The 27,604-nt window shown below is 33.3% G+C and overlaps 1 protein-coding gene across 1 annotated transcript in view; it reads right to left on the reverse strand.

The window, feature by feature from the left end:
• Positions 1-19,850: 19,850 nt before the first annotated feature.
• Positions 19,851-27,604, reverse strand: part of LOC143223313 (protein phosphatase inhibitor 2-like) — a 35,077-nt gene continuing 27,323 nt past the window's right edge. Inside the window, exons 3-4 of the mRNA XM_076451145.1 lie at positions 25,156-25,256; positions 19,851-23,794 (exon numbers count right to left, since the gene is read on the reverse strand). Of these exons, the coding sequence (XP_076307260.1) occupies positions 23,559-23,794; positions 25,156-25,256 (337 nt within the window). The 3' untranslated portion in view covers positions 19,851-23,558. The remainder of the gene's footprint in view (positions 23,795-25,155; positions 25,257-27,604) is intronic.

The raw sequence follows: 27,604 nt of genomic DNA on the forward strand, positions 1-27,604 counted from the left end.
CTCAGTACTTGGTTTACTATCCTCGAAAAAGGCTGAAGAAAAGAAGAAAAAGAAAACTATGAGAAATCATCAAATATCTTTCAACAAAGAAACAAGAATCAAAAACTGGTCGAGTGCCACTCGCACCAAGGATAACTATGTCCCTGCCTTACTCTCATCCTCAGATATCCACTTTCAGATATTTTACCGATATATCATGGCGGTGGTGATATAATTAGTAAAAGAAAAGTCAGGAAACTCCTACTTCTTTCATTAATCTGAATGAAGTGTGATGCTCGAGTTACCAGTAGGAACATTGGATATTGTCAAAGCTTCACACCGAAATCTCTAAAAAGCTGAGAAGAAAGTCCAATGATGGAAGAAAACGTTGTGTCAGATCATAACAGAGAACACCCAATAAGTGTATTTAAAATATACCATAAATGATTGCTAATGTTGCATTTTCACAATTAAAAACAGGGAAAGCTGTGTAGAATTCATACAATGACGAGGCTTAGGACAGTGCTTTGTGATAAAGAACGTATTATTGGATGTTACTTTGGTGTAATTTTTTTTTAACACAGCTTTTAATATACCTTATAGTTAACAATATAGATGCTTATTCGTAGGCTTTATTTTTCATGAGTTACATTAAGGAGGTGACATATAGTTTATTTGGTCCAGTTCGGTTACACAAAGGCTCCGAGTCGTTTCAATCTCTGTACATTTATTTTAAGCTCAGTTTCATTTCTCTGTCTTTTTCTTGACTATTATATTATATATCAGAGTGAAGCTAACCTAGGAGTTGGTCTGATAATCGAAACACCACAAGCTCGAAATGGAAATGTATTTGAGGATTTTACTCTTAAAAGATTCTCCATAAGAAACTATTAAATATGTTTTTCTAATTATTAAGGAAATTTTAAGACCCGTTTTTATTGAAACACCGTTAATATTTATTTCCCTATCATGTTACATTAGTTAAAGTTAGGACATTATAAAATTTAAATTGTTATTGAAATAAATACAACGCTCTGAAAATTGCTTGGTTCGAAATAAAACAATAACGTAGCTAGCCAAATAATGTAATATTTCAGACTTCTGACGATTCGATGTAAATTATTTAACAAACACCTAATTTCTACATAAAAATATAATTATATAGTATATGTTCTAAACAAAAGAATATTTCCTCATTTCTTTCCAACAATTTTAAAATTCAATTATTTTAGAAATAATAGGATATTCAGTTTCTATATCTTCGTGAGACGCTCATGTAAAAATGGGGAAACCCAAACATTTGTAAATTATAACCTTTGCATCCGTTTGAGATTCCGCAGAAATTACAGTGGTTGTTATCTAAACTAGAAACCTTTACATTAATTTTAAAACAAAGATAAAGTATGATTAAACCATCCTGAAGAACAGTCTCCTACGTCTACATAATTAAAATTCTGAGTTACTGAATTCAATGCTATTTTCGCCGTCTATCCTTTCCCAAAACAAACATTTACTCAGGACAAGAAGGTCATGGACCCAGTAGTTACGTTTTCAGGACTAATACAGAGTTTCTAAAAGCGAGGTAAATTATCGTTTTTCAACTATTTGGTGTTTATTTTTCTTTCACAAACATGCCACAAACGACAAGAATGTGTTATTGAAAGGAGCACAGTAAGTGTGGGCATATCGTATCACCGTTTTGTATGTTTTTAGTTCATTTAGAAACAAATACCTTTCATTTACTCTGCAACGAATGGTTTTTGTTTTCAATTCACTTTTTTTTTTTTGTTCGCGTAGCAACAGCTGTTGTGTTTATTCGGTTCATTAAGAAAAAAACGTTTTTCACTCACATAGTGTGAATCGTTATAGTTTTTACGCAATCTTGTGACGGTTCCGCTTACTTATAAACAACTTTCGTGTTTAATCATTGAATTAAACAAGCAAAGTATATAATTCACTTAAAAACAATTTACATGGTTTCTCAAAGATGGCTCGGCGTGGCCTGGTGGGTTAAGGCGTTCGACTCATAATCTGACGGTCGCAGGTTCGAATCCCCATCACACCAAACACGCTCGCCCTTTCAGCCGTGGGGCGTTATAATGTGACGATAAATCCCACTATTCGTTGGTAGAAGAGTAGCCCAAGAGTTGGCAGTTGGTGGTGAGGACTAGCTGCCTTTCTTCTAGTCTTACACTGCTAAATTAGGGACGGCTAGCGCAGATGGCTCTCTAGTAGCTTTGCGCGAAATTCAAAAACAAATAAATATTCTAATTCAGAAACATGTTTATGTTCTAATGATTGAAGGAGAAGCCTAAACACATAGATCAGCACTGTATAACTAGGAAAACAAACAATAAATAATGAAATGACGGTCAAGTAATACAGAGGGTTAATTCAATTTATTCGAACAACTGTATGTTTATATAACCTTCATGCCTCGGGCAACGAGAATAACTTGTGCAGAGAAGTACCTAGGGTAGTAAAAGTTCCAAAACTACACTCTAAACTGAAGTAAAAGAAATAGTAGTAAAATAGAACCGCAAAATGAAAGTTATGGTAACAAAATGGAACCGCCATGTGAGGATCATAGTAGTAAAATGGAACTGGAAAGCGAAGGTTATGGTAGTAAAATCGAACTGAAAAATAAAGGTTGTAGTAGTACGATGGAACTCTTCGACCCAAAAAGCCATTGCGATAAACCTGACTATATCTGTTGGTACTGTTACAAAATACAAACAAGAATTTGTAATCGGTGGAAGTTCAGAATCCAAAAGTTCGCAATCTTGCCGTCAAAATTCGAAATACGTGGAGTCTTCATAAGAAATATGATGGAAAATATTGGAATCAGAACGATTCTTTCAGACCACGTACCTGCTAAACCCTTTGATGCAGTTACAGTGGACTTTGATGCATTTCGTTAACTTAGACGTGGTTTTGTTGATGTCCACGTGCAGATGAGAGTACGTAGAAGATGGGTAATTTGAAATTGACCTCACAAAAGTTTTTTTGCAACAGGAAACACTACGTCGAGCAATGGTGCTCAGCAACTAGCACTGCACTGGCTGCGTTCAACAATGGAAGAAGTAATTCCAAGAACATCTGGAATATACGCATAAGTACGATTAACTGTTTGTTTGTTTTGCAATTTCGCACAAAGCTACTCGAGGGCTATCTGTGCTAGCCGCCCCTAATTTAGCAGTGTAAGACTAGAGGGAAGGCAGCTAGTCATCACCACCCACCGCCAACTCTTGGGCTTTTCTTTTACCAACGAATAGTGGGATTGACCGACACTTTAGGGCTTTTCTTTTACCAACGAATAGTGGGATTGACCGACACTTTATAACGCCCCCACGGCTGAAAGGGCGAGCATGTTTGGCGCAACCGGGATGCGAACTCGCGACCTTCAGATTACGAGTCGCACGCCTTAACACGCTTGGCCATGCCGGGCCGAGTACGATTAACCTCAGTAAGAGAAATAATGTTCGTCCAGTGTCAACATTTCGACCTTGTGCATTTCCTCGACTCTTGCACTGGATTACACTATATTTAAAATAAAATACATAAGCACTTCAACGAGGTCTGAAAATTCAAATAACTGTATATTTCTTTCTTAAAATGAGCCAAAATATATATGAGTTTCGAAATGTATATGTATTTATATATATGTTCATAGATGTGGTGCAAACCTGAACAAAATAAATACTCTGTATTTAACAAAATTATGTTTGACGCACAGTGAGATTGTAAGATACATTTTAGGTGGTGGACAATGATTTATTTTGTGAAGCTTAACGTTTCGAACTACTAAACCAGTTTAAACGTCGTATCTAAATATACCGTAGCAGACAGATAAAGCTGCGATTTTATTTATTATTACACTTCTGAGAAAGTTTCTTGTTTATTTATTATTACATCCATACATAACTTCTTGGGAAGTGTTTTTAGTGTTTATTTATTATTACACCTATATATAACTTCTAGGGAAGTTTTGTTAATGTTTATTTATCACTAGATCTGTATATAACTTCTGGGGAAGTGTTTTTAGTGTTTATTTATTACTACATCTATATATAACTTCTAGGGAAGTGTTGTTAGTGATTATTTATCACTACATCTATATATAACTTCTAGGGAAGTGTTGTTCGTGTTTATTTATTACTACACTTGTATATAACTTCTAGGGAAGTGTTGTTAGTGATTATTTATCACTACATCTATATATAACTTCTAGGGAAGTGTTGTTCGTGTTTATTTATTACTACACTTGTATATAACTTCTAGGGAAGTGTTGTTAGTGTTTATTTATCACTACATCTATATATAACTTTTAGGGAAGTGTTGTTCGTGTTTATTTATCACTACATCTGTATATAACTTCTAGGAAAGTGTTGTTAGTGTTTAGTTATCACTACATCTGTATATAACTTCTAGGAAAGTGTTGTTAGTGTTTATTTATCACTACATCTATATATAACTTCTAAGGAAGTGTTGTTCGTGTTTATATATCACTACATCTGTATATAACTTCTAGGGAAGTGTTGTTAGTGTTTAGTTATCACTACATCTGTATATAACTTCTAGGGAAGTGTTGTTAGTGTTTAGTTATCACTACATCTGTATATAACTTCTAGGGAAGTGTTTTTGTTGTTTATTTAACACTACACCTGTATATAACTTCTGAGGAACTGCTGTTTATTTTCATCTTTCTTCACATAAGTGTAATACTGTTTCAAATTGCCGAATGATTTTTGACTAATTAATTATTCAGTAAGTTAGTTTATGTATTCTGTAATGTTTAAGACACACATTTTCAAAAATGCTTTTTCACACCAAAATTCAATTATAACTATGATAAATAGATTAGAATATTTTATTACCACCCTTACTAGACTCGACGCGACTTTTTTCAACACTGTAAAAAACAAAACAACTCAAAATTCATCATTACAATCAGATAACCTTAGCCAGTAAATCTAATGCTACGAAGTCGAAAATTGTTAAAAATTATTCACTGTCAACATGCTATTATTTTTATATCAATACTTTTATTAGTGAACAGTTCGAAACATATAAAGTGTATAAACTCACCGAATCAACTGAGGGCCGGCATGGCCAGGTGTGTCTCACAATCTGGGGGTCGTGGGTTCAGATCTCACTACCACTAATCATGCTCGTTCATTCAGCTGTTGTGGAGTTATAATGTAACCATCAATCACACAATTCGTTGGTAAAAAAGTAATTGGCGATAAGTGGTGGCGACTAGTTGCCTTCCCTTTAGTCCTTCACTGATAGCCCTTCTGTAGCTTTCGGCGAAATTCAAACCAAACCAACTGCATACCTCTTTACAGAAATTGTGTAATCCAGGAAATATTATGAAAAACTAACAAAACGAAAGTTAGTAATTATGTTTTTTTATCTATGTTTCTTTTCAAGTGCTGATATTTTCTTGTGACATAATCTCTCCAAAAATCTTTCTTGTTTGTCGAAATTGAAATTTCAGTCACTCGTAGACCGCTGAATTTTTATCGCACTGTCAGAACAGAAACAATGTCCCTCTGTGATTTATTTTTAATTAATTTGCTTTCTCTTATAAATATAAACCCTTCCGTAGATGGTAACGCCATCTGTTGACTTTTTCCACAAGATGATTTCAACTTGAATAGAACATAATTACACAGATATTTCTGCTATTTGTTCTTTTGTGATAAAGTACAAATCTTCACAAAGTGCTATCTATGCTCTTTTTACAACGGGTATCAAACCCGGTATTTAGCTGCAGACAAACCGCTGAGGGGGCAGAGACAATAGTTCAGTGGTAAAGTCGGAGGATTTGTGAGGTTAAAAATCGAGTTTCAATACCAGTGTTGAGCAGAACACAGATAGCCCATTGAGTAGCTTTGCACTTAATAACAAACAAAATTATCGAATTTATAAAAGAATGTTTAAGATTATTATAATTAAAGACATTTTTAATCAATGATGTGAAAATAGAAAATCAAATTTCTTGACTATATATATCGTCGAGTTGTTTATTTGCAGTTTGTGCTGAAGCGAAAATCTGGAAACAATGTTTACAGTTGTTTTACAAGCGTCAAGTTAATAAATTGCTGTTATGTAGAACTGATGTAAAACAAAATAAACCTGGAACAAATTTCACCCTTTCCAGCTAGGTGTCTCCGAGTTTCACAGAAGTAAATGTCTTCATTACGATTCGAAAAAAATGCTGTGTGATATTGTTCCCTCATATTTGTCTGTTCTAATGTCTATCGTATCAAGATGTACGTCAAATAAAGTGATAAAAATCTAAACTGTTAGCCCTATTTTTGATTTTGCCCCTACCTCTCCGATTATATATTTTTCACATTAGGAGAGTATAAAAGTTTAAATAAATTGCAATCATTCAGATAGCATGACCATAGTTAACATATTTAAGTAACGATATTTAAAACAACATTAATCTGTGACGTAGCGCCAGCTTAAAACATGGTGTTCTCGCGGTGATTTTATCGAAAGCAAAAATGGCTTATGGTATCTTGAATGAATTTAATTGTTGGCACCAGTATTTACAATCACATTGTTGTTAGAGAATTTAGAAAATTACTACAAATAATCAAACAGTTGTTTAATATTCATTTATACTGATATGACTGGTTAAATATAAAATAAAAAAAGAGTATGGTAAATTTTATGAGTGCCATATTGTACAACTTTTGTCTTCCTGACAGGATAACACGAACAAATGAAGTGCTCCAAGACATTTGTTAGTAATAAGGATCAGTGGCGTACTTAGGGACCAGAAGGGACTCATCGTCTTAACGGGAGCCCATTGATAATTTTATTCTATGTAAAATTACATGGTATGTAGAGTTCACAAAAATTATTAGCCCTAGGACTACACAGCCTTAAATACTCCACTCATAAGGATATCATAACTTTTTACACATTACAAAGTTTCATGAATACTGTGAGTTTAATGTTCTCATTATGAAAATATTTAATCGTGACGCTTGTTGTTATAATATTATTTATGGAGTAATATTTTTGTTTTGTTAAATAAGTAGCTAATAGATGTCTCTTTGCGTGATTTAAAGAAAAATACGTATATAAGTGATTAAAACTAAAAGTTTATTCACGTATCAGTTTTTAATGTTTATAGAAATGGAAAAAGACTGTTACTTGCCATGAAATACGATAACAAAAATGTCGTGAGTAGCGCGTGATTAGTTATATAAAGTATCAACATCTTCGGTTTGTTATTCTGTTAAATGTTTGCTGTTCTTTAGTTTCCAGTAGCTCAATAATTACGTCAAGAAAGAGTCTTGATTAAGTGGGATTTTGGCAACCTGTGGGTCATAGTTTCGAATTCCGTTATCGAACATGCTCGTCTTTTTAGTGGTGAGAGCGTTATAATGTGTTAATCAATCTCACTATTCGTTGATAAAAGACCACCCCAAGAGTTGAAAGTTTTCAATTTGTAAATTATAAAATGATCTATTCCTGTCTAACTAAGATCTTATCAGTTGTTTATAGAAAGTTTAAATGATTAAGTGTTAATCAATCTCACTATTCGTTGATAAAAGACCACCCCAAGAGTTGAAAGTTTTCAATTTGTAAATTATAAAATGATCTATTCCTGTCTAACTAAGATCTTATCAGTTGTTTATAGAAAGTTTAAATGAAATTTATTAGCAATTTGTTGTTACTATAAACAACGATCTTTTATTTTTCTCCCGAAAACCTTCTTTTAAAGATTAGAAATAATAACATGTATCTTCTAAGACTCGACAGTAAAGACAATGTCAGACAGTGTTTGTTTTTCTTGTTTTTTTTAGCAAAGTTACTTTGAACTAACTGTTGTGTCCGTTAAGGATTTTAGAGTTGCGTGTGTATAGACTAAGTACTGTCAGACCGAGACACCAGCGACGGTGAAAGGAATAAAATCAGTTAGTGTGTCTTAAGAATTACATTAATGTTCCGCTTTTGTTTTTCAGAGCAAAATACGCTCTGCGAAGGACTGATAACACTGTATAACAAAATTTTTACTTTTTCTTGTTCCTGGGCAGAAAGTATTATTTCCCAATTGCTTATGCCTAAAGTAAATGGAAAAGACATATCTTTCTCTTCAAACTTTGCTTTTCTGACCTAGGTAATGAAATTTTCAAATTTACCCATTTTTCAGAACATTCGAGGTAGACTTAGTGCTGAGTAGCTGATAGAGAATTTTCTCGAACTTACAAGAATTTTCAAGAACTTCCTAGAATGTTGTAGAACTTACGAGAATTTTTAAGAACCTTTTAAAATTTTCTAGAACTTTCCACAGTAATATATATACAGGGGCTCACCACTCACCACTTCAGTTTAGTTCTAGCTGCCTAAGTGAACACATAGACCTATCTGATTTTATCAGAGATGGCATCAAGAAGCTGCAAACATTCTCCAGACGCATTCTACTATGTATGTGGCCAATTTATCGAGACAAGAGCGAGAAAGTACTCTGCATCTGCTAAAATGTGTAAAATCTACAAGACACATTTCGGCATGTCGGGGATCAAGACAAACCCTGGGCACCTCATTTTACCTGAGAGCGCTGCAAAAACACTCTAGAAGGTAAGATGGACAATTTTTACTTGCTTGAATAGTAAGATTTTATATTATACAAATTTTAGACCTTTTAAAATTTAAATATCTTTTAATTTATTTTTTCAACTTCTAATAACATAGAAAAAATATCACATATAAAATATTTTACATGAACCTCTTACACATTAGTTGTGATTGAAATAAATTTATTCTTCATAATAACAATTTTATTTTGCTCTTTTGCAGGATGGTACAGAGGGGAAAAGAGAGCCATGAAGTTCGCTATTCCAAGAATTTGGCGTGAACCCACTGACCTCTCAAGCAATTGTTACTTCTGCATGGTGGACCCTTCCAAACGTCAGGGGGCAAGAATGCATCTGTTATCATGTATCTGGACTTTCCATCAACCATCGCCCCAATGCCACACTGCCCTGAGCTCCCTGTACCCACTCTACCAGAGAGAAAATAGTCATCCTCAGAAGAGAGCAGCACATCAGAGGAGGAGGTAGACGTTGATGATCCAAATTACAATTTCAGAGGTGCAGCTGGTGAGAGAAACACATACTACCCCAACCAAAGAGACCTCAATAACTTGATCAGAGATCTTGGTCTAACAAAGTTAAATGCCGAGCTTTTGACATCTAGACTCAAGGAGTGGGATTTGTTAGATGAAAGTGTGCAAGTTGCAAGTCAGAGGAAGCGTCAGTCATTGACATTTTTCAAGCTTCTTCACTCGTTAAGATGGGCTCTTCTTCTGCCACAATGTATCCGGTCTGTGCGAGGCAATTGGAATTACATGTAACCCGAACAAGTGGCGCTTCCTCATTGATAGCTCATCCAGAAGCCTCAAAGCCGTGCTGCTCCATAATAGGAATAAGTATCCTTATAAGGTCAAGAAGCCTTACTAGAAGCCTTGATGTATGATGAGTATGGAGGGGAGGTTATCGGAGACTTTAACATTGTGGCATTCCTGATGGGTCTCCAAGGAGGCTTTACCAAGTTTTCCCGTTATCTTTGCCTTTGGTACACTGTAACGCACTATAACAGGAAGCACTAGCCACAACGGACCGAGTTTTCTGTGGGGAGGCACAATGTCAAGTGTGAGCCACTAGTGGACCTCCAGAGGGTGTTGTTCCCACCAGTGCACATAAAATTGGGTCTTATGAAACAATTTATCACAGCTCTTGATAAGGAGTCTGCAACCTTCGAGTCTTTTTCCCTAAGCTGTCTGAGGCAAAGGTCAAAGCTGTTGTCTTCGTTGGACCACAAATAAAGAAGATCTTGGATTGCACAGAATTCCACAAGAAGCTGAGTAGGAAGAGGAAAAAAGCTTGGGACAGCTTTGTTGCAGTGGTTCTGGTCTTCTTGGGCAATCACAAGGCTACAAATTATGTGGAACTGGTTGAAGCTCTGGTGAAGAACTACGGTAAAATGGGCTGCAGGATGTCCCTGAAAGTCCATATCCTTGAGGCTCATTTTGATAAATTCAAGGAGAGCATGGGAGCATACTCAGAAGAGCAAGGCGAGCGCTTCTACCAATAAATATTGGACTTTGTACACCGCTATCAAGAAGGGGCGTAAAACAAAAACATGATGGGAAACTATATTTGGGAAATGATACGTGAAAGTGATTTACATTACACTTACAAATCTCTAAAACTACTCACTTCTAAACAATCTCACTATTCGTTGGTAAAAGAGTAGCTAAAGAGTTGGGGGTAAGTGGTGATGACTAGCTGCCTTCCCTCTAATCTTGCAGTGGTAAATCAGGGACGGCTAGCGCAGATAGCCCTCGTATAGCTTTGCGCGAAATTCAAAAACAAACAATCTTTCTTTCAGTTTTTGAATAAATGCTGCTAAAAGAAACAGGCAATGTGTGAAAAACTTAAAAGAGATGGAAAAATAATTATATGAATAAAAACAATAAGTGATAGACTATACAACAGCTTGAGAAAAGTGTTTTTACTTTACAAATATTGCTATAAATGTTATTGTTATCTAATCTTACTCGAAGCAGAAAGTATTTCCTTCTCCTATGGCTCAACATGGACAGGTGATTAGGGCGCTCGACTCGCAATATGAGGGTCGCGGATTCGAATCCCCGTCTTATCAAATATGCTCGCCCTTTCGGTCCTGGATGCGTTATGATATGACGATTGATCCCACTATCAGTTGGTAAAACAATAGCCCAAGCGAATGGTTATCTTCCCTCTGGTCTTACACTGTTAAATTGAGGACAGCAAGCGTGTAGCTTTGCACGAAATTCCAATCAAAGTTTCTTTCAAACCGTTTCGTGTTTAAAATAACCCAACAGCTAACTTATCAATGTACTATTTAAACAATATATAAATAATATTACGAAACATTGCTTAGTTGATTTCTTGGTTCAGATTTATATAAAGACGTAATTGTTTATTCAAACTTTTAAAATTGAGAAGTTATCCAGCTTACTGTGAAAGATAAATGTTTCTATATAAAAAAATCAATAAACATTTCAAAGGAATCCAGAGCCTCTAATTTGCACAGTTACAGACTTCTAACAAAAGCCACTGATGATATTTTTGTAACTATAGAAATTTTGTGGTATTTTGCTCATTACAACGATCCTATGTTTATATTTGATTTTAAGAATAGATAACATTGATTTCATAAGGATGCCAAACGTAAGTAGAGTAATTATAGTCCTCATTATTACGTTTATTTTTACCGTGATGTAATTACGTCAAAACATTCACTTCAGACTCAGTCTTATTTCCATCTCTTTGAACTTCTTTTAATCGTCGATTTTAAATTATATTTTCTTCAGAGGCTACTACTTTCCACTTTTCCATAAACATTCATCACGATTTTATAAGTTATATTAAACGTAAGTGAGTGGTGGAGCTGGTTGTTGTTTTACATATTTTAGTAAAATAATTAATACTGAAATCATTGGTTGTCATAATCCTACGTCGCTATCATTACAACTATATACCCTGATTTTGTTTCTTAGCGTAGTACAACTAGTAAGCCCGTTTAACAAAACAATTGTTAGAGGGATGAACTAGAAGGTTATTGATTCGTTTGCGTCATTCTGCCTCATCAAATCAAATTCCTAGAGTCGAGGTGTAGATAAATCTTTAACATTTAAATTTGTTCTTTTTTAACACGTAGAGCTCATATCTTGCAAATATTCGACCAGGAAACCATACTTTTATTGTATTTAAGAGGAAATATAATTATATATGTTAAAAACTGCCTACAGAAAGAGTCAACAAAGCGATACAAAAATTTAGACTCAATTTCTTTCTTTCTTAAGATAGAGACCATTGTTTCTTCTATATGTAATGTTACAACAGCACTACATATGATACATAATGTATACATCAAAATATAAAAGAAAAACAATTAATATTGTGTGAAAAAATTATCAAATTAATATTCCACAAGCCCATATGTTGTTAGGCAAGTGTGTCTTGCTATTTTCCATATGTAACATGCTGTGGAAATATTTAATTAATTTGATCGTTTGCTGCTTTGGTGAAATCTTCAGTTTTGGTTTTTGTTGCCAATTGTTAGAAGAAACACATATTATCAGGTATATTCGAAAAAAGTAGGTAGCAGCTTATTTTGATAAATTTAGGTCTAAAGTAGAAATGTTCTGAACACGCTGCCAGACAATTGGTCTATATATTAGACAACAGCACAAGTTGGTAAAATGCAAGCTGAACCACACGGTGATCACAATCCATCTGTATAACACGACTGCAAAAAACAGTCAAACCACTACCATATGAACCTAATATCGACAGCAATATGTGTTCTCATCAGTTACTGAAAGGTTGTAACAGAGTTCAACTTTCGTAGATTGCAGCACTTAAAGTTTCGTTGTCATCGTCAACACTGATAGCCCCATATCAGATGTTTTCACTCTTCAAAGCAAACTCAAGGTTTTAAATATATACCAATAAATAAAAATTCCATGTCTGGAGAGCTAGAGCTGAACGATTCACTCATTATATTATCGTTGCAATGACCGTTTCATCGGTGGTCCATTTATGAGAAGGGTAGTTATTCATCTAGACAGGTATTTTTTCTTTTTGTTTTTGAATTTCGCGCAAAGCTACACGAGGTGTGTGCGCTAGCTGTTCCTAATTTAGCAGTGTAAGGCTAGAGGGGGGGGGCAGCTAAGTATCGCCACCCAGCACCAACTTTTGGGGAACTTTTTCACCAAATAATAGTGTTATTGACTGGAATATAACGCCCCCACTGCTGAAAGAGCGAGTATGTTTGGGACGGGGACTCGAACTCGCGACCCTTAGATTACGAGTCGAGCGCCCTAATCACCTGGCCACGCTGGGCCAGAACAGGTCTTGTTGTATTTCAATGACGTATTCGATGTATGCTGGTCGTATGAAACGTCGTTGTACAACCCTACGCAGGACGGTCAGACCAAACTTTGTCCTAATGCAGAATAATTCCCCTTGTCATACATTCAGAATCAGGATGGAAGACTTTGAACAAGAAAACACAAAGGTCCTAAAATAAAGTCCACCCGACCCTTCCTTGTACGCCGTGTACATACCGATGTTTTAACCCTCTATGCAACTTCATGGAAGTTTCTGTTTTGCTGAGAAAGCAAAAGAACAAGAACCCGTATAAAATCATCCATCAACTGATCAGACCTAAGATCCACAGATCCAAAAGTTACACTAACAGTAGTAAAGCAGTTCTAATTACTGCTTTTCCAAGCAAAAATTCAGCACTTTGAATTTTAAAATGCTCATGTTCTATTGGCCATAACGAAGGATATATATTCCCAATGAAACTGATTCGTTAACTGTACACAGTAGCCACAAGGAGCTACTTTAATCCTAGCTATGATGCACATATTGCTGAAAAACAAACGAAATAAAATGTTCTGCTTATTTAGATGTTTGGTATAATTACATATACATCTACAGTTTCAATCAGAAAAGAGGTTATAAAAAACACTTTCAATTATAATGAGTTGCAGTCTTTAAAGCTATTGTGACTAAACATAAAAAGCGTTGACTCCCACAATGACGGTTAAGAATTCTCCTCAGAATCTATGTGTAATTTATTATATTATCTGAACTTCAAGCTGTTGGCCTGGACGTCATAAGTATTTTTTGAAAATTCAAGGGAGTTCTGTTATATTTTTCCATAGCAGGTATTTTGGTTTACACTTCTCCACCTTAATAATAGGTGTGGTTGAAAACTAACTAGAGATTCTTAGAAAATATAATTTCCCTTCATCCCGCACACGTATTTATTTAATTAACCAAGTAAGTAAGATAAAAACCCATTGCTTGTTAGAGAATAGCAAAAATGCTCGCTCTTTCAGCCGTGAGAGCGCTATATGTACCGTCAATCCCACTAGTCGTTGGTAAAATAGTAGCCCAAGAGTTGGTAGTGGGTGGTGATGACTAGCTGCCTTCCCTCTAGTCTTACAGTGGTAAATTAGGGATGGCTAGCACAGATAGCCCTCGTGTGGCTTTGAGTGTAATTCAAAACAAACAAACATTAGAGAATAGAGAATTTCAAAAAAATTTCTAATGTGTGGGAGTGTCCAAACGAAGCCCATTTTCGTCTCTCAGCCTCTGCTGGATTTTTCGTTGGAAATGCGTAAGTTTCAATTCATTACTCTTAGATTGTATTTATCTTCTCAATGTCACAAAAGGACCCATATAAGGCTTATGGTTCACCAGGAAGACGGGGATCCGTAAACCCCATGCTTTGGCCGAAATTTTAAAAAATTCTAATGCTCGAAAATTTGTTGTTGGGGTTGGGAGAACTTGAGCACCAAATACTCTATTTGACCAGTGACCGAAATACCCTGAAAAACAGAGAAAAGGGCACAGTTGATAAGCATGCGTGAGTATTGTGATTTTAGGTTATCTTAAGTGGATATAGAAAACGGATGTCTCGTTGGCGAGGTCGTGGGGCGCAGGCTTGAAAAGACGTCTAGTCAGGTGAGTTCTTCTGGTTGGCACTTCATGTGACGCTGCTTCGGGATGAATGCCTGCTTGACTTTCTTTACTCTTAGCGATAAGTCGTGTCTGGATCCGCTGGTCTAGTACTGGTAGATTTCCAAGAAATGTTTCTGTTACCCGCGTTTTTTGAACTGTGTCTGCTTCTCACGAATTGTCTTCTTGTCGTTGGCTGTGGTTTGAGTATTTCGATCTTTTCTTGCTTCAGTTTCATCTATGGGTGTCTGGATTTGTTGGTCTGAAGTGCATCTTTCGTTTTCCTGAAAGTGTTTAGGTTAGTCGCTGGTATTCATGGTTTTCTGTATGGTCTTTCGGCTCTAAAATGAAAAGTAAAATAAAAGAAGCATCATCATAAATAATGTATCCTGCTGTTTGTCACGACTTTCATGAATTGTATTGTTTTTCCTGTTTCCTTTGAAGTGATTCTGTGTACTACGTGGATTCTGGTGTGTGTGTTTTTCTTTACTGCTTATTATATTTCTTGACTGGATATGGATTGGTCCACATTCGTCAGAAAAATAACTGTGTAGATTGGAACTGCTCTTAGAAGGGGCTGAAGTTTCATTGATGGACTGAAGTTCCAGAGCTGACATATATATATCATAAGTCTTCTAGAGCCTTAAGTTTTAAAGTAATTCTCCTCCTTTTCGTAGTCTCCTTGCTGCTTTAGGAATCAGATATACTTTAGTTTTGTTCCTAAGGGTACAGTCTGGGACTTCTCCGAGTAAATAACTGGCGTTATCATCAGAGTTGAGCAAAAGGCTTGTCTGAAAAATATTTTCGCCTCTCTGTCTCATCTCTCTCAGTTACGGGAGATATCCAAGACGCGCTAGTGATTAGTTAACGCACCGAGCTTGACGTTTGTAGTTGTCTAGAAACTTATAGTTAAAACAGTACAATAGGCCTAACTTTCTCCTAGGAATTCTTGATAATTTGCGAACACGTTACGTTAACATTACAACACATAATCTTTTTTTTTTTCTGTTCATCAAGTGTGTTGCAGAGTGATATCACACATATACATTACACACAGTTGAATCCACATAACTAATTACATAAATACAAATATTCGTCAAAGTCAAACAAATATTTTCTTCCAGTAACCGCAGGTAATTCCTCTCCTGTAACTAAAACATTTTCTTTAACTAAGTGCTCATGGTTCTTTTTTGAAACAAGGGTACAACTTTTAGTGAATAACATACTGATTACAATAAACGAGTCAAGGTTGGTTACTTACAGATGATTAAAAAATACAGTATTAATACTCTTATAAATTTACCAGCCTATGTTAAGAAGAAATACACACACAAAACCTATTAAAAATACAGTATTAATACTCTTACAAATTTACCAGCCGATGTTAAGAAGAAATACACACACAAAACCTGTAACGGTAAATTGTTTCAAAACTCTTAAATGCAATGAGAGAGACAGAGAAAAATATACTACAATCTTTCGTTACCATGCGTTGCTACTATCTTCGCGAGGAAAAGCACCGCACTTTTCAGAAATAATTTTGCAGTTTGTACAGTTTAAAAATCATTAATTTAACGTTTCGAATAATTGTAAAGTTTCAACACTACAGAACGTACAATAATTATTGAAATAGATTTAGAATTTCAGTTAAGTTTCACACAGTATTAATTAGTTAATAGCTCAGCGTCGATATTATAAATGTAGTTATTGCAACAATATGTTTTGTTATGGTATCCATACAACATGCAAGCGTTTGTCTGTTTAGAATTAAGTACAAAGCTACACAATGGAATATTTGTGGTCTGCCCTCCACGGGTATTGAAATCCGGTGTGAGTTCGAAAACATACAACTGTGCCACTGGGGAACCCTTCACAAGCCTTTCAAGTGATATAGCTCAAAGAAGAAAGACTTGCTGCTGTAAGAGTTCATGAGTTACATTTACATGTTTCCCAAACCAATTGTTGATGAAAAGCAAAATATCTCCCTTGAAAAACAAAAAGGTGATTTTCTTATCTATTTAATAATCTACTCTCGTCAACAGTGCATAAAATAATTGTTGTAGTGTGTACGCCTTTTACAAGCTTGGGAATTTTATAACAATTGCATTTGTCACAAGACAGCAGTATTAAGCCTATTACATTATTAAATGCTATACTCTTTATATAGTCTCATAGTTTTATATAATATTCAAGAATTAGAAGAATGTATCATGATCACAGTAATGGTTCATAATAGGGATCGCCCCTTTGTTATTCTTTATTGTTATTATTGAATATTTTCTACCAGCCTACAGCAAGCACGACTGTGAGTATTCTAATGAACATTTATTTATTTAATAGTGTAGCGAATTTACTATCACGTCTTTATTTTAATATTGCTATTTGTTTTAGTTAAATATATATATTTACAAATGCATATAAATTATAGTGTTAAATATGTGTTGCGAAATTCCCGCCTTTTCTTTAAATTTGTGTAAAATTCTCGAGGGTAAGATTCAACAATATGTGTTTTACACTGTTGCCAACTGAAATTTTTACTACTTCGCCTTAACTTCTATAAACCAACATACGGAGAGTCAGTTTGACGTTGATGGTTTGCTACAGTTGGTATACTATAAACCGCGGAAGCTATAACTGTGATTAACGCTTATTAATCGGGAACCTATAAATATTTGACCAGAAACTGTTATAGATTTTAAACAGTACAAACCATTTAACTTCAGTGAATTAGCCTCGGACTTAGTATTTCTATGAGGATGTTAGATATATTTTTCGGAGAAAAGTCAGCTTGTAAGTAGTATGGAGCTAGCTAGCTCAAGCGAAGTGTAAAAATATCAACTTAGAATTAATTCGCTCATCGTGAACTGTCGATAAAATATTCAGTTCCATATCAGTTATAAGATTCAGTACTGTTTGAACGTTTGTAAAACTTTTGTACATAAATCATTATTTGTAATAATTGTTACTATAAATTGTATTGCTATTTGTATATTAAAATATATTTGTGTTAAGAAAGAAAATTGTGTATGTTAATCTTGTTGGAAAATATAAATTTGATACATATTGACATTCAATTAACTTCTAAATTAAAATTTCAGCCTATTTGAAATCGTAATATGTAACACCGAACATAACATAATAAATAGGAATCTGGTCCAGGATGAACTTTAGTATGTAACAATAGTTTTAGTTTAGTTTAGAGGATTGGACAGCCGAAATGGACCAACAGAACTCTTGTTGTCCCTGAACGTTGTTATAAAACCTGAGCAATACTACTATAACGGATCATTACGCACTCTGTAGGGTAGATTTCAATCTGTTTGTTAAATCAGAGATAAAAAAATCACTATTGAGATGGATGCAATAACCCCACAACTGAACTAACAAGAAAAATTGGGGTAAAATAAAAAAATTCACATACTGATTTATCAGAGAAGCAAAAGACAAAGATAAGGTTGCCTGATTACTCATCTGAGATGGAAGAAGTAAAGGCATGCTGTAGGAAGAGCTGAAAAGAATCACCCACAGAAACAACAAGACTGTCAGAAGTTACAGGTCCTGAATTTTAGATGTATAATAGTGATAACATCATTCACTGTACCTTCAAATTGCCACTGAAGTAAAATAAATCAACCTGTTGAGGAGTGTCCTTCCAAATTTGTGCTTTGGTTACATAAATAAATAAAATACTAAGGAGATATTTTTTATCAGAAACTTTAACTGAAAGCATTTTTAATTTAAAAGTTAGGTACAATGTAAAAATATTCTTCATTTAATCAAAAGATCAAGAAAAATAACCTATAAACAGTGTAATACTGAGGAAAGGTATCAGGTATTGGTTTACACACTGTTCAGGATATCACTGTACAAGGAAACTGTGTCACCTTCCTACTGGTGAAAAGGTGTTGTCCAATGTTGCTAGCAGTAGACTAGCACAGTACACATTACTATAAACAGGGGAAAGAGTTAATTTAACAACTGGTGCATGTAAAGAAAGTTTTTGATAGTAATATGTGATGATGAAAAAACCCACTTTTTGAGAAAATTGTATATGTCCAAGGATCTTAAAGAGCTTCTGTATTCTATGAAGGTCAAAACGTTTTTCACCCCTCTACATAGTGCTTTCTTTACCATACCAACTGTTTTTACATATATAATTTTGACAGTAATGCTCTGGGCCTCAGCTAACTGTTCTGTATAAAGGCAAACAGTACAGTTTGCATTAAAATTCCATTGTTTTTACACACTAGCAGGGAATTTAAATCCAGAAAGATCAGACTGAAAAAAAGCTCATTTTATGAAATTATACTTAAACAGATTAAAAATGAAAAGACTACCATAGAATACAGTAGCTCTTTAAGGTCCTCAGATTAATATGTGTTGATAACAATGGGATTGAAATACATGCACGTACAAAGACACCATTGGATTTATTCTATTTTAGAGACAAATAAATAGAGTAAACAACAAATTATTCACAATGACCAATTATAAAGAACCTTTTCCTGCTTATTATCAGGTACAAATAAAGTAAATATCCATGTTAAACTTGATGGACAAGCCAAAACTCTACAAAACCACAATAATTAAAAAACAATTTAATTTTTAAGTTATGTATGATGTTCACCTGATAGGTATAGTCACATAGATTATAACTTTACACTTTTATCAGACAAGATTAATTCATTAAGCCTAGAACTTTCAATCAATCCTTATACAAGAAATAGTTTATCAGTATTTCTCAAGTACCTGTCTACAAATTGACACTGGTTCATAAATTCACTCAAACTGGCAGAATTTATTTTTCTTGTTGTACTTGAATTGTAATTGTCCACAGCAGTTTAGCGAGACAGCAAGTCAGCTCCTGGTGTTAAAAAGTTTGAGAAGCAATGGTTTATCAAATAGAAATGGTATCATAAATTTTAAAGGCATTAGATCTCATCTACAACTAGATGAGAACTATCTGCAATAACCACCTATAGAAGAAGCAGTTACCCAACACTACCCACCACAAAATCTCATCACACTATATAGTAGGATTTGACTGTCATTCTTGTAATGCACCTATGGCCTACAAGTTCAAAGTTTTTTTTCTTTTCTTTAGCTGATAAATATGATATCAACCATAAAACTCAGTTAACAAGTATGGCATGCTAACTACTAAGCCACCCTCAGCCCAAATGTTAAAGAGTCACAGATTCAATTGATAACAAAGTTTAAAATTATAACACATTTTACTAGTTTAGCTGTTGTAGGAATTAATATCATAGTGTTGAGATATTACCCACATTTGCTTTGAGAACTCAGATAAATAACAATCTCTTTGACTGTTCTCATTGTTTATTTACTGGATATGTAGGATGCTTTTACATTTAATTTATCTAAGTATTTAATTAAAACAACAACAAATAAAAATAAGAGAGCAATACAAGACATTTATTAATTTTATAATTTACTCTTCTTATGATCACCATAATTGCCTATTACAAGCTGTAAACCAATAAAATAGTTTTAACAAAATTAATATTGAATTTCTATAAACTTACAAAAAGAGACAAAAAATTCAAACTAGAATTACAATTTTTTTGTTCAACTTTTTTCTTATTTCATAAACTGGTCATCGTTTATTAGCAAACAATTTTCTTAACTGTAAACATTTAACAGAAAGATGTAAAACAACCTTTTACACACTTCCAAGATCACTGTGAGAGTCATAAAAAAGTTAATATTGATTTGTTTCTGACTCATCATAAAATTATGTATGCCCAAAAGCCCAATTTTGCAGACTTAGTAATACATTGTTTTGAAGCTACAAAATAACGATCATGTGAACTACAAGGTTTTGATAATACAACAAATGTATCATTTTGTAACTGGAAGACAGTTTTCAGAAAATGTGGAAGAGAACATTCTAGAAATATTTACCAGTAAAACAAATCAGGAAGGAAACAATAGATCTGCATGGTTTTGACATAACACCAATAATATAAAATTTATTTAATACTACATAACACTGTTCAAACTTCCCAAACATATCTTGAAAAATACACAATTCCTTTTGAATGACAATAAAGTTGAACAAAATGAACTGTAACATTCCTTAGGGTCTATGAAACATCTCCAGAACCTTCTCAGGCTGTACAATGTTCAGCATATAATCAATCAATGTAAAAGTGAAAATTGTGTAACATTTTTTAAAGATTTCAAAATTACTTGTAATATCAATGAATTAATACAAGTTTGTGTAAGAGTGACGTAAATTAAAGCAAATCAATGAGAAAATATGCTGAACCCAGTTTGAATTAAATTACATAACATCCAGTTTGAAACATTCTAGAAATATCTCCTCAACACTTAGTATTTAGTCATTTATGTTCCAATGCAACACTGACAGTTTTAATACCTTTCCAACTGGCTTGTTTGGTACTGTTATCAAATATCTTGTGAAAACCATTAGTTGTGGTGTTTATGTGCACTTGTTTACCTTAATCTGTGAATAACCCTGATGTCTATTTATGGAACTTGAATATATGCATACATACACATATACAACATATACACAGAACAGGATTTCTGTTAACTACAAAAAGTCTTGATGTAATCAATTCAAAACACACACACACACACACTTAATTTGATATTCTAAACACAGATTGACTTACCAGAAGAAACATGTAACCTAATATGTCAAAGTAATTACAAAATCACATTTCTATGTTATAATGTGAAATTTGTATTTCTGATTAATAAACTAGTTAATAAAACTGTATCAAGTAATTTACAAAATTAACAACTTGCTGCTCAAAAAATAAATCATCTATATCTTTAAAAACCAAACAAATAACATCTCTATTAATTTTCTATTTCAAATACAAAGTCAAGATATATTTTTTTTTAATTAAAGGACTTCACATTCAACATATCTTAAGGTAATACTTTAATAAATATTATAAGGGAAGTACAGCTTCCAGTGAACAATAACAGCATTCTTTAATGAATGTTTTTGTTTGTTTTATTGCTGTATATGAAATAACAAACAGAAGCAATTCCTTAATTTACATATATCTTCACACAATCATCAACAATGTTAAAACCAACTGCAACTCAAATTCAAAGGATAAACATTTTTGGTTACAAAATATACAGCAGTTTCATTTAGAGTTTCCTTATTGATTAAGTATTACAAGTTACAGCTTTTACAGTATAGAATATTATTTGTTAGAACAGGTTTTATGATTTAATCATTACTACAATTGTTACCAAGTGCAAAAGTTTTAATGATAAAGTATGTTGAATTTTGATTTAGGTACTAAAATCGTCTAACATTAAAACTTGTGTATTTAAGAGTGATTGCCCCAGCGATTGAAATGTTACACCTATTCCAAAACATAATCTTCCTTACTGTAAAATGTGCAACTTGTAATAAGTTAAAAGAAATAATGATGAATTTTCCTTTTTTTTCCCCTTCGACAGGAGTTAAGTACATCATTACCCAACACATTTGCAACCACTATTAGTTACTCACAAGACAAAACTAATTTTATTAAACCACTTGGAAAAATAACCTTCTATGATCTTACTTCTTGAAATTGTGTTTAAAAATTGTTATTCCAACCTTTTGGGTATTTCATGTACTTGTTAAAAAATGTTTTTAAAAACATAAATAACAATACCAAATTTTTTGCAGTTCAACATTAACTTTAAAAATTCCATAAATATATTCTTAATACAAGTCAAAAGGGGATACAATACAATAAACTAGCTTTTTGAGAAGCCCTGTCATTTTTTATTACTGGTTAAGTTTTTTTTCTAAATCTTCCTTCCTGTAAGCACCACAAGAACATATACTGAAAGTCTGCACAATCAAATCCAGAATCAAACAAGGTTGCACACCTAAACACACCCAATTACCAAGCTAATAATCTGAACAAAATATTTGTTTCTCTTGAAAAGTTTAACCTGTGTTTCATAGCTTAATGACTAAAATACCTTTCAATGCTCCTTCGTTTCTAAACCTACAAATAATACTTACTACACAAAGCTTTAGATTTAGTTTACAAATTAATTTTGTTGTTAACCTAAATAAAAATATTAAGCTACCTTTATTGTTTTATAGAATTAGGACAAGAACAGCCAAACATATGTATAAAGATTATTATATACCTCAGAAACTCTCTCATGTGGAATGAATATTCTTAAACAATTGTGACTAATAAATAGAAAGATATATGAAAAAATATCATACTGTTAATTCTAGTTTTGTTGGTCTAAATAATTTATCAGCTTGTAAAGTACATAAAGCTTTTTAATGTTCATCAATGAAAGTGTTAAACCTTTCTTACAATAAAAATACAATTTATCATCTTTTTTGTTTATACTGAAACAACTTTCAGTTATACAACTTCTAATAAAATTAAGTTAGCTTCATTACTTAAGATTTAAAAAAGGTATGAAAAAAGCCATTTTACCCCACTGTTAACTATCATGTTAAAACCTTTCAGTAGACTCCCTGATAAATTCCTCAGCATTAACATTTATTTTGTAAGTTAATAACTAGTATGTAACTGTGAACCAAATAATTTTACAATGGACTACTGACAGTTATTGTAGGAACAATAACTGAGATGGGCACAAAGATACAAAACTTCAGTTGATATGTTTGTGTGTGTGTGAGTGTATAACACTAACCATTAATGGTGACTGCACACAAAAAAGGAGGAATTATTCAAAATTAGCAGTTCTTTTTTCAATATTATTAACATCTAAGCAAACAAGCATAAAAGAGAGAGTGTACATAATATATACATCTCTCTCAAATTAAAGAATGAACAAGTAACACTGTAATCATTCAATAAAACAGTTTGTTAGGCTTTACTGTTCAGAAGCAAAAAATATCACACAACTCTGTGTCTCCCTTCTGTAGCTCTTCACTTAAAATCTCATATCCAGCTCATAAACATGGCAACTCAGGAAAACTAATGACTGTAGACAGTATTGTACATTATTTTACATCTGTTGTAATTCAGTTCATCACAATGAGGTTTCTGTGTTTTCACTAGGATGGAACAGTTCTTCTTCAGAACTTCCTCCATTTGTTTTTGTTGTTTTGGTTTGTGACTCTTCCGTAGCGTCTCTTTTGATATTCTCATCATCATTATCATCTTCATCTTCAAACTCATCTTGGACCATCAACTTTCTTGCTAGCTTTACAGCATAAAACTCATTGTAGTGGATTTTTCTCTTGTATTCAAATGCTTTTCTTTTTGCTGAAAATACAAAAATGAACCAAATTTAGTTCCGATGTTTCAAACACATTCTGAGGAGTGTCATTATATTGTAATAGAAATAAATTTTCTTCAGCTTTTTTTTCTTCTTCTTCTTCCATAATTACATGGAAGATTTTTCAAACTCAATGTTTAATGTCAGTTTCCAAGTGAATTATGACCAAGCTTTTCTGCTTTTCAGTAACTTAATAAAGTAAAGAAAAGCTCCAACTCTAATACAGTATCAATCTAATAATAAACAAATACTGGGTGAACATTTCAAGATGTGGCAATAACGTTAACAAAATTAGAAAGCTTTGATATTATGACAGCAAAGAAACTGTTCAGTATTCAATTACTTTTATATGTTTATGCCACAAATGTGAGTGATAAACGACATCTGACTGAAAGTAAAGTTTGAATCTTTATAATAAGACTATGAATATCTTGTCTCATCATCATCAAGGATGAAGCTAGAATAAATCTGAGTAACACATGTGAGGCAGGTATGTGAGGGGGGTGGACTCTTCACCTCCTACTGTCAGTAATCTAGAAAAGTTTTGAAATTTAAACCTGAAATATCATGTCCTGATGACCATTTTTGTATACATAATTCATAAAAATTAGCCATACAGAAAAAATAAAAAACTTACATTTTGATCACTGCCATTTTTTCTAACTTTTGTTGAGAGAAAAATAGACAGATTAAGGTTTTATATCAAAGAAAATTTGTATTTTCAATTTTTAAAGTAAACACGTGTATCCTAACTACATCTTAGTAACAAGTTTGGATTTCCTTTGCCTGTGCCATCTAATTTTAAGCCTGTTACTTCTTGAAAGATTTTAATATAAAATCAACCGTATAGATAATATAATCCATAGTCTAAAATTCTTATGTAAAATAAACTGCAATTTAAAAATCACAGCCTCTTAAGTGCATATTATTACAAAGTTATTCACACCCTATATCTACCAGTGCTCTAAAGTTGTTAGGAAACATATTTTATTGAACAATTTTATCTTGACTGGATGCACTTCTAGTTGTTTATATTCTTCCCCTGATACTAAAATAAACATACTGTAGACTGTTAAACATGTTTAATATAAAACACCTTAACTATAAATTACTGATCTAACTACAGACACAGAAGCTTGTTTTTACACTGATAAATAGTATCCCCTGATACTAAAATAAACATACTGTAGACTGTTAAACATGTTTAATATAAAACACCTTAACCATAAATTACTGATCTAACTACAGACACAGAAGCTTGTTTTTACACTGATAAAAACAATTATGCATTAAAAGTGACCTTTTATCATTAACTGTTAAACTTTTGAAAATTACACGAACCACTAACCTCTTTCTTCTTCCGTTTCATCTCCATATTCATCTTCATCGTCATCATCTTCATCAGGTTGCATCATGGCTTTTGGCAATTTCTCAGACCCAAGATTAATTCTGTTATACATAATAAAAAGATTTAATAGTATTTTATTCCAGTTTATTTGATTATAATAATGGAGAGAAATATTTTTGATAGAACATTCAAAGTCACATGAGGGTAGAAGTTTTTAGAAACTGACAAGTATGGAAGATATTTATAGCCAAAATATAAACAATAAAGAAATTTAAATTCTTACATTGTTTGTAGTCTCATATGTTCATGTATAACATTATATTAATTTCTTATTATAAACATTCATACATAACATTCCTTCATTCAATGCTATAAGTATCTATATTTCTATTACATGATATTTTTGCTATTACTGCATGCATATGCTGTAAACATATAGCATTCAGTACACAATGCTAAATTTTAATCCTGTGTTAGTTTTTAGGGTCTTCAAGTACATTATGTAAATCATTAGTGTTTACAGATAAATATGTTCCTTTGTTATTTTCAGTAGTTTCAATATTTGGCTAGTTTGTGTTAAACTTAGTTTAAGTGGTAGAAAAGAAAAAAGTTGTAATATTCAATGTTCACTTATTGATTAATAAAAGATTTTGATTTAGTGTTTTTTGTTTTCAAAGTCATAATTTTCCTACACTAAAAAATATATTTCTGATAGGTACTTACCTCCTCTCATACAAAAAGCTATATTTGTTCAGTGCTGCCCTCTATATGTAAAAGACGTTTTTATTCATGCCACAAATCTTCTAGTTCCTCTCCATTGGAACCGACTGATTCCAATGTGTCTCTCATGCAAATCACCATGCTTGAGCCTCCACCAATAAGAGTATAACATACTCTCTTGATAAATGTTGATCTCTCTATTCAATTCTTCCAAATCATTCCTTCAAGTATTGGCAGAGAATGGAAGCACTGGTTTTCAGTGGGGAGGAATGATGGGAAGTGTGAGAGGAGGTTAGTACCCATCAGAAATATTTTCAGTATGTTAAAATGATAACTTTCAATATGGTACATTACCTCCTCTTGCATAAAAACCTAAAATTTCACCTTGAATAGATGGAGGGGCCCTTGCAAGGGAAAGAAGCATCCTTCAAAAGCATCCAAAAGACACTCCCTAATGTGAGACAGATTCAAAGATTAGATGTGGAGGAAAAATGCAACACTTCTGAACCAACTATACTCTTTGCCTATCACAGAAAGAAGTTTTATAAATGGGCAGAAAACAGAGGAGCACATCCAACTGGGAGAAAATTATGACTGGACAGTGGTTTAAACCATGCAATATTCAGGAAGAATGACAACACTTGAGAAAATACATTGGGTGACAATAAAACCCTATTTTTAAAAGCAGACCATACTAATTTATTTGATACAAGGCATAGCAGGGATGAACAACTATTCCCTTCTGCTTCACTAATATAGTCCACGGATGGGTACAGTTGGAAACAGGCAAAATTATGAAGCAGTTATATCACAGGATAACTCTACAAGCTACTTTACAGAACACCCCATCTCTACAGTGTACACTGCATGGCCATGGAAATATAAATTGTAAGTTTACAGGGCTTGATAGTGCAGATTTGAACAGCTAAAGAATACCTGATCAGAGTGGGATTCAAACAATGAACATTAATAAAAGGAAAATTGGCCCTTGAGAAGAAAAGAAAAAAATATTACCTTATCAAGGCCTCACTAAATTCTGATATTCTAGAATGGCTAAAAGTGGAAGACAATAAAAGTAAGAAAACTGCAATATAAGACAATAGTGAGAAATTAATATATCATTGGTAGGCCACATGTTCGATTGAAAAAGTATTTTCAAAGCACAATTAACTGGAAATTACAATGAAAAGTTACAGTATCTAACTGGGTTAGAAGACATTCGGAATAAAGTAAAGGAGAAAGACAAAGACTAAGAGGCCAAATCCAACTGGTAAAAGAGAAAGAACACAAACAAATGACAGTTGCCAAGGAAGAAAGAGGTGAGAATGAACATCACAGGAGGAAGCTGTGCAGGCCAAAAGAGAAGAACACATACAGAACATAAAAGTCTATTCAGATCAAGACAAAAATAAAGATGTGGAATGAAAGGAAGGGACAACAGAGCTGCTGAACTGTGACAAAGGAAAGTCTGGAGAAAGAAAAAACATGTAGAAAAATAAAAAGTACATGAAACATCAATGACAACTAAACAGACCATCAACATCCACAGGTGAATAAGAGAAGGAAGAAAGACATAAGAGAGTGGTTAGAATGTAGGCAAAGTGAGACAGTGCCGGATTACATTAACATCCCCACTCAAAAAGGCAGCCCACCAAAGTGGATGAAAAATCCAGAAGGAAACAACCATGTAAAGTGTAAGAGAGTGAAATACCTGCAGGAATAAGAATAA

The sequence above is a fragment of the Tachypleus tridentatus genome, chromosome 8 (genome assembly GCF_004210375.1).
Source record: "Tachypleus tridentatus isolate NWPU-2018 chromosome 8, ASM421037v1, whole genome shotgun sequence".
Lineage (NCBI taxonomy): Eukaryota > Metazoa > Arthropoda > Merostomata > Xiphosura > Limulidae > Tachypleus > Tachypleus tridentatus.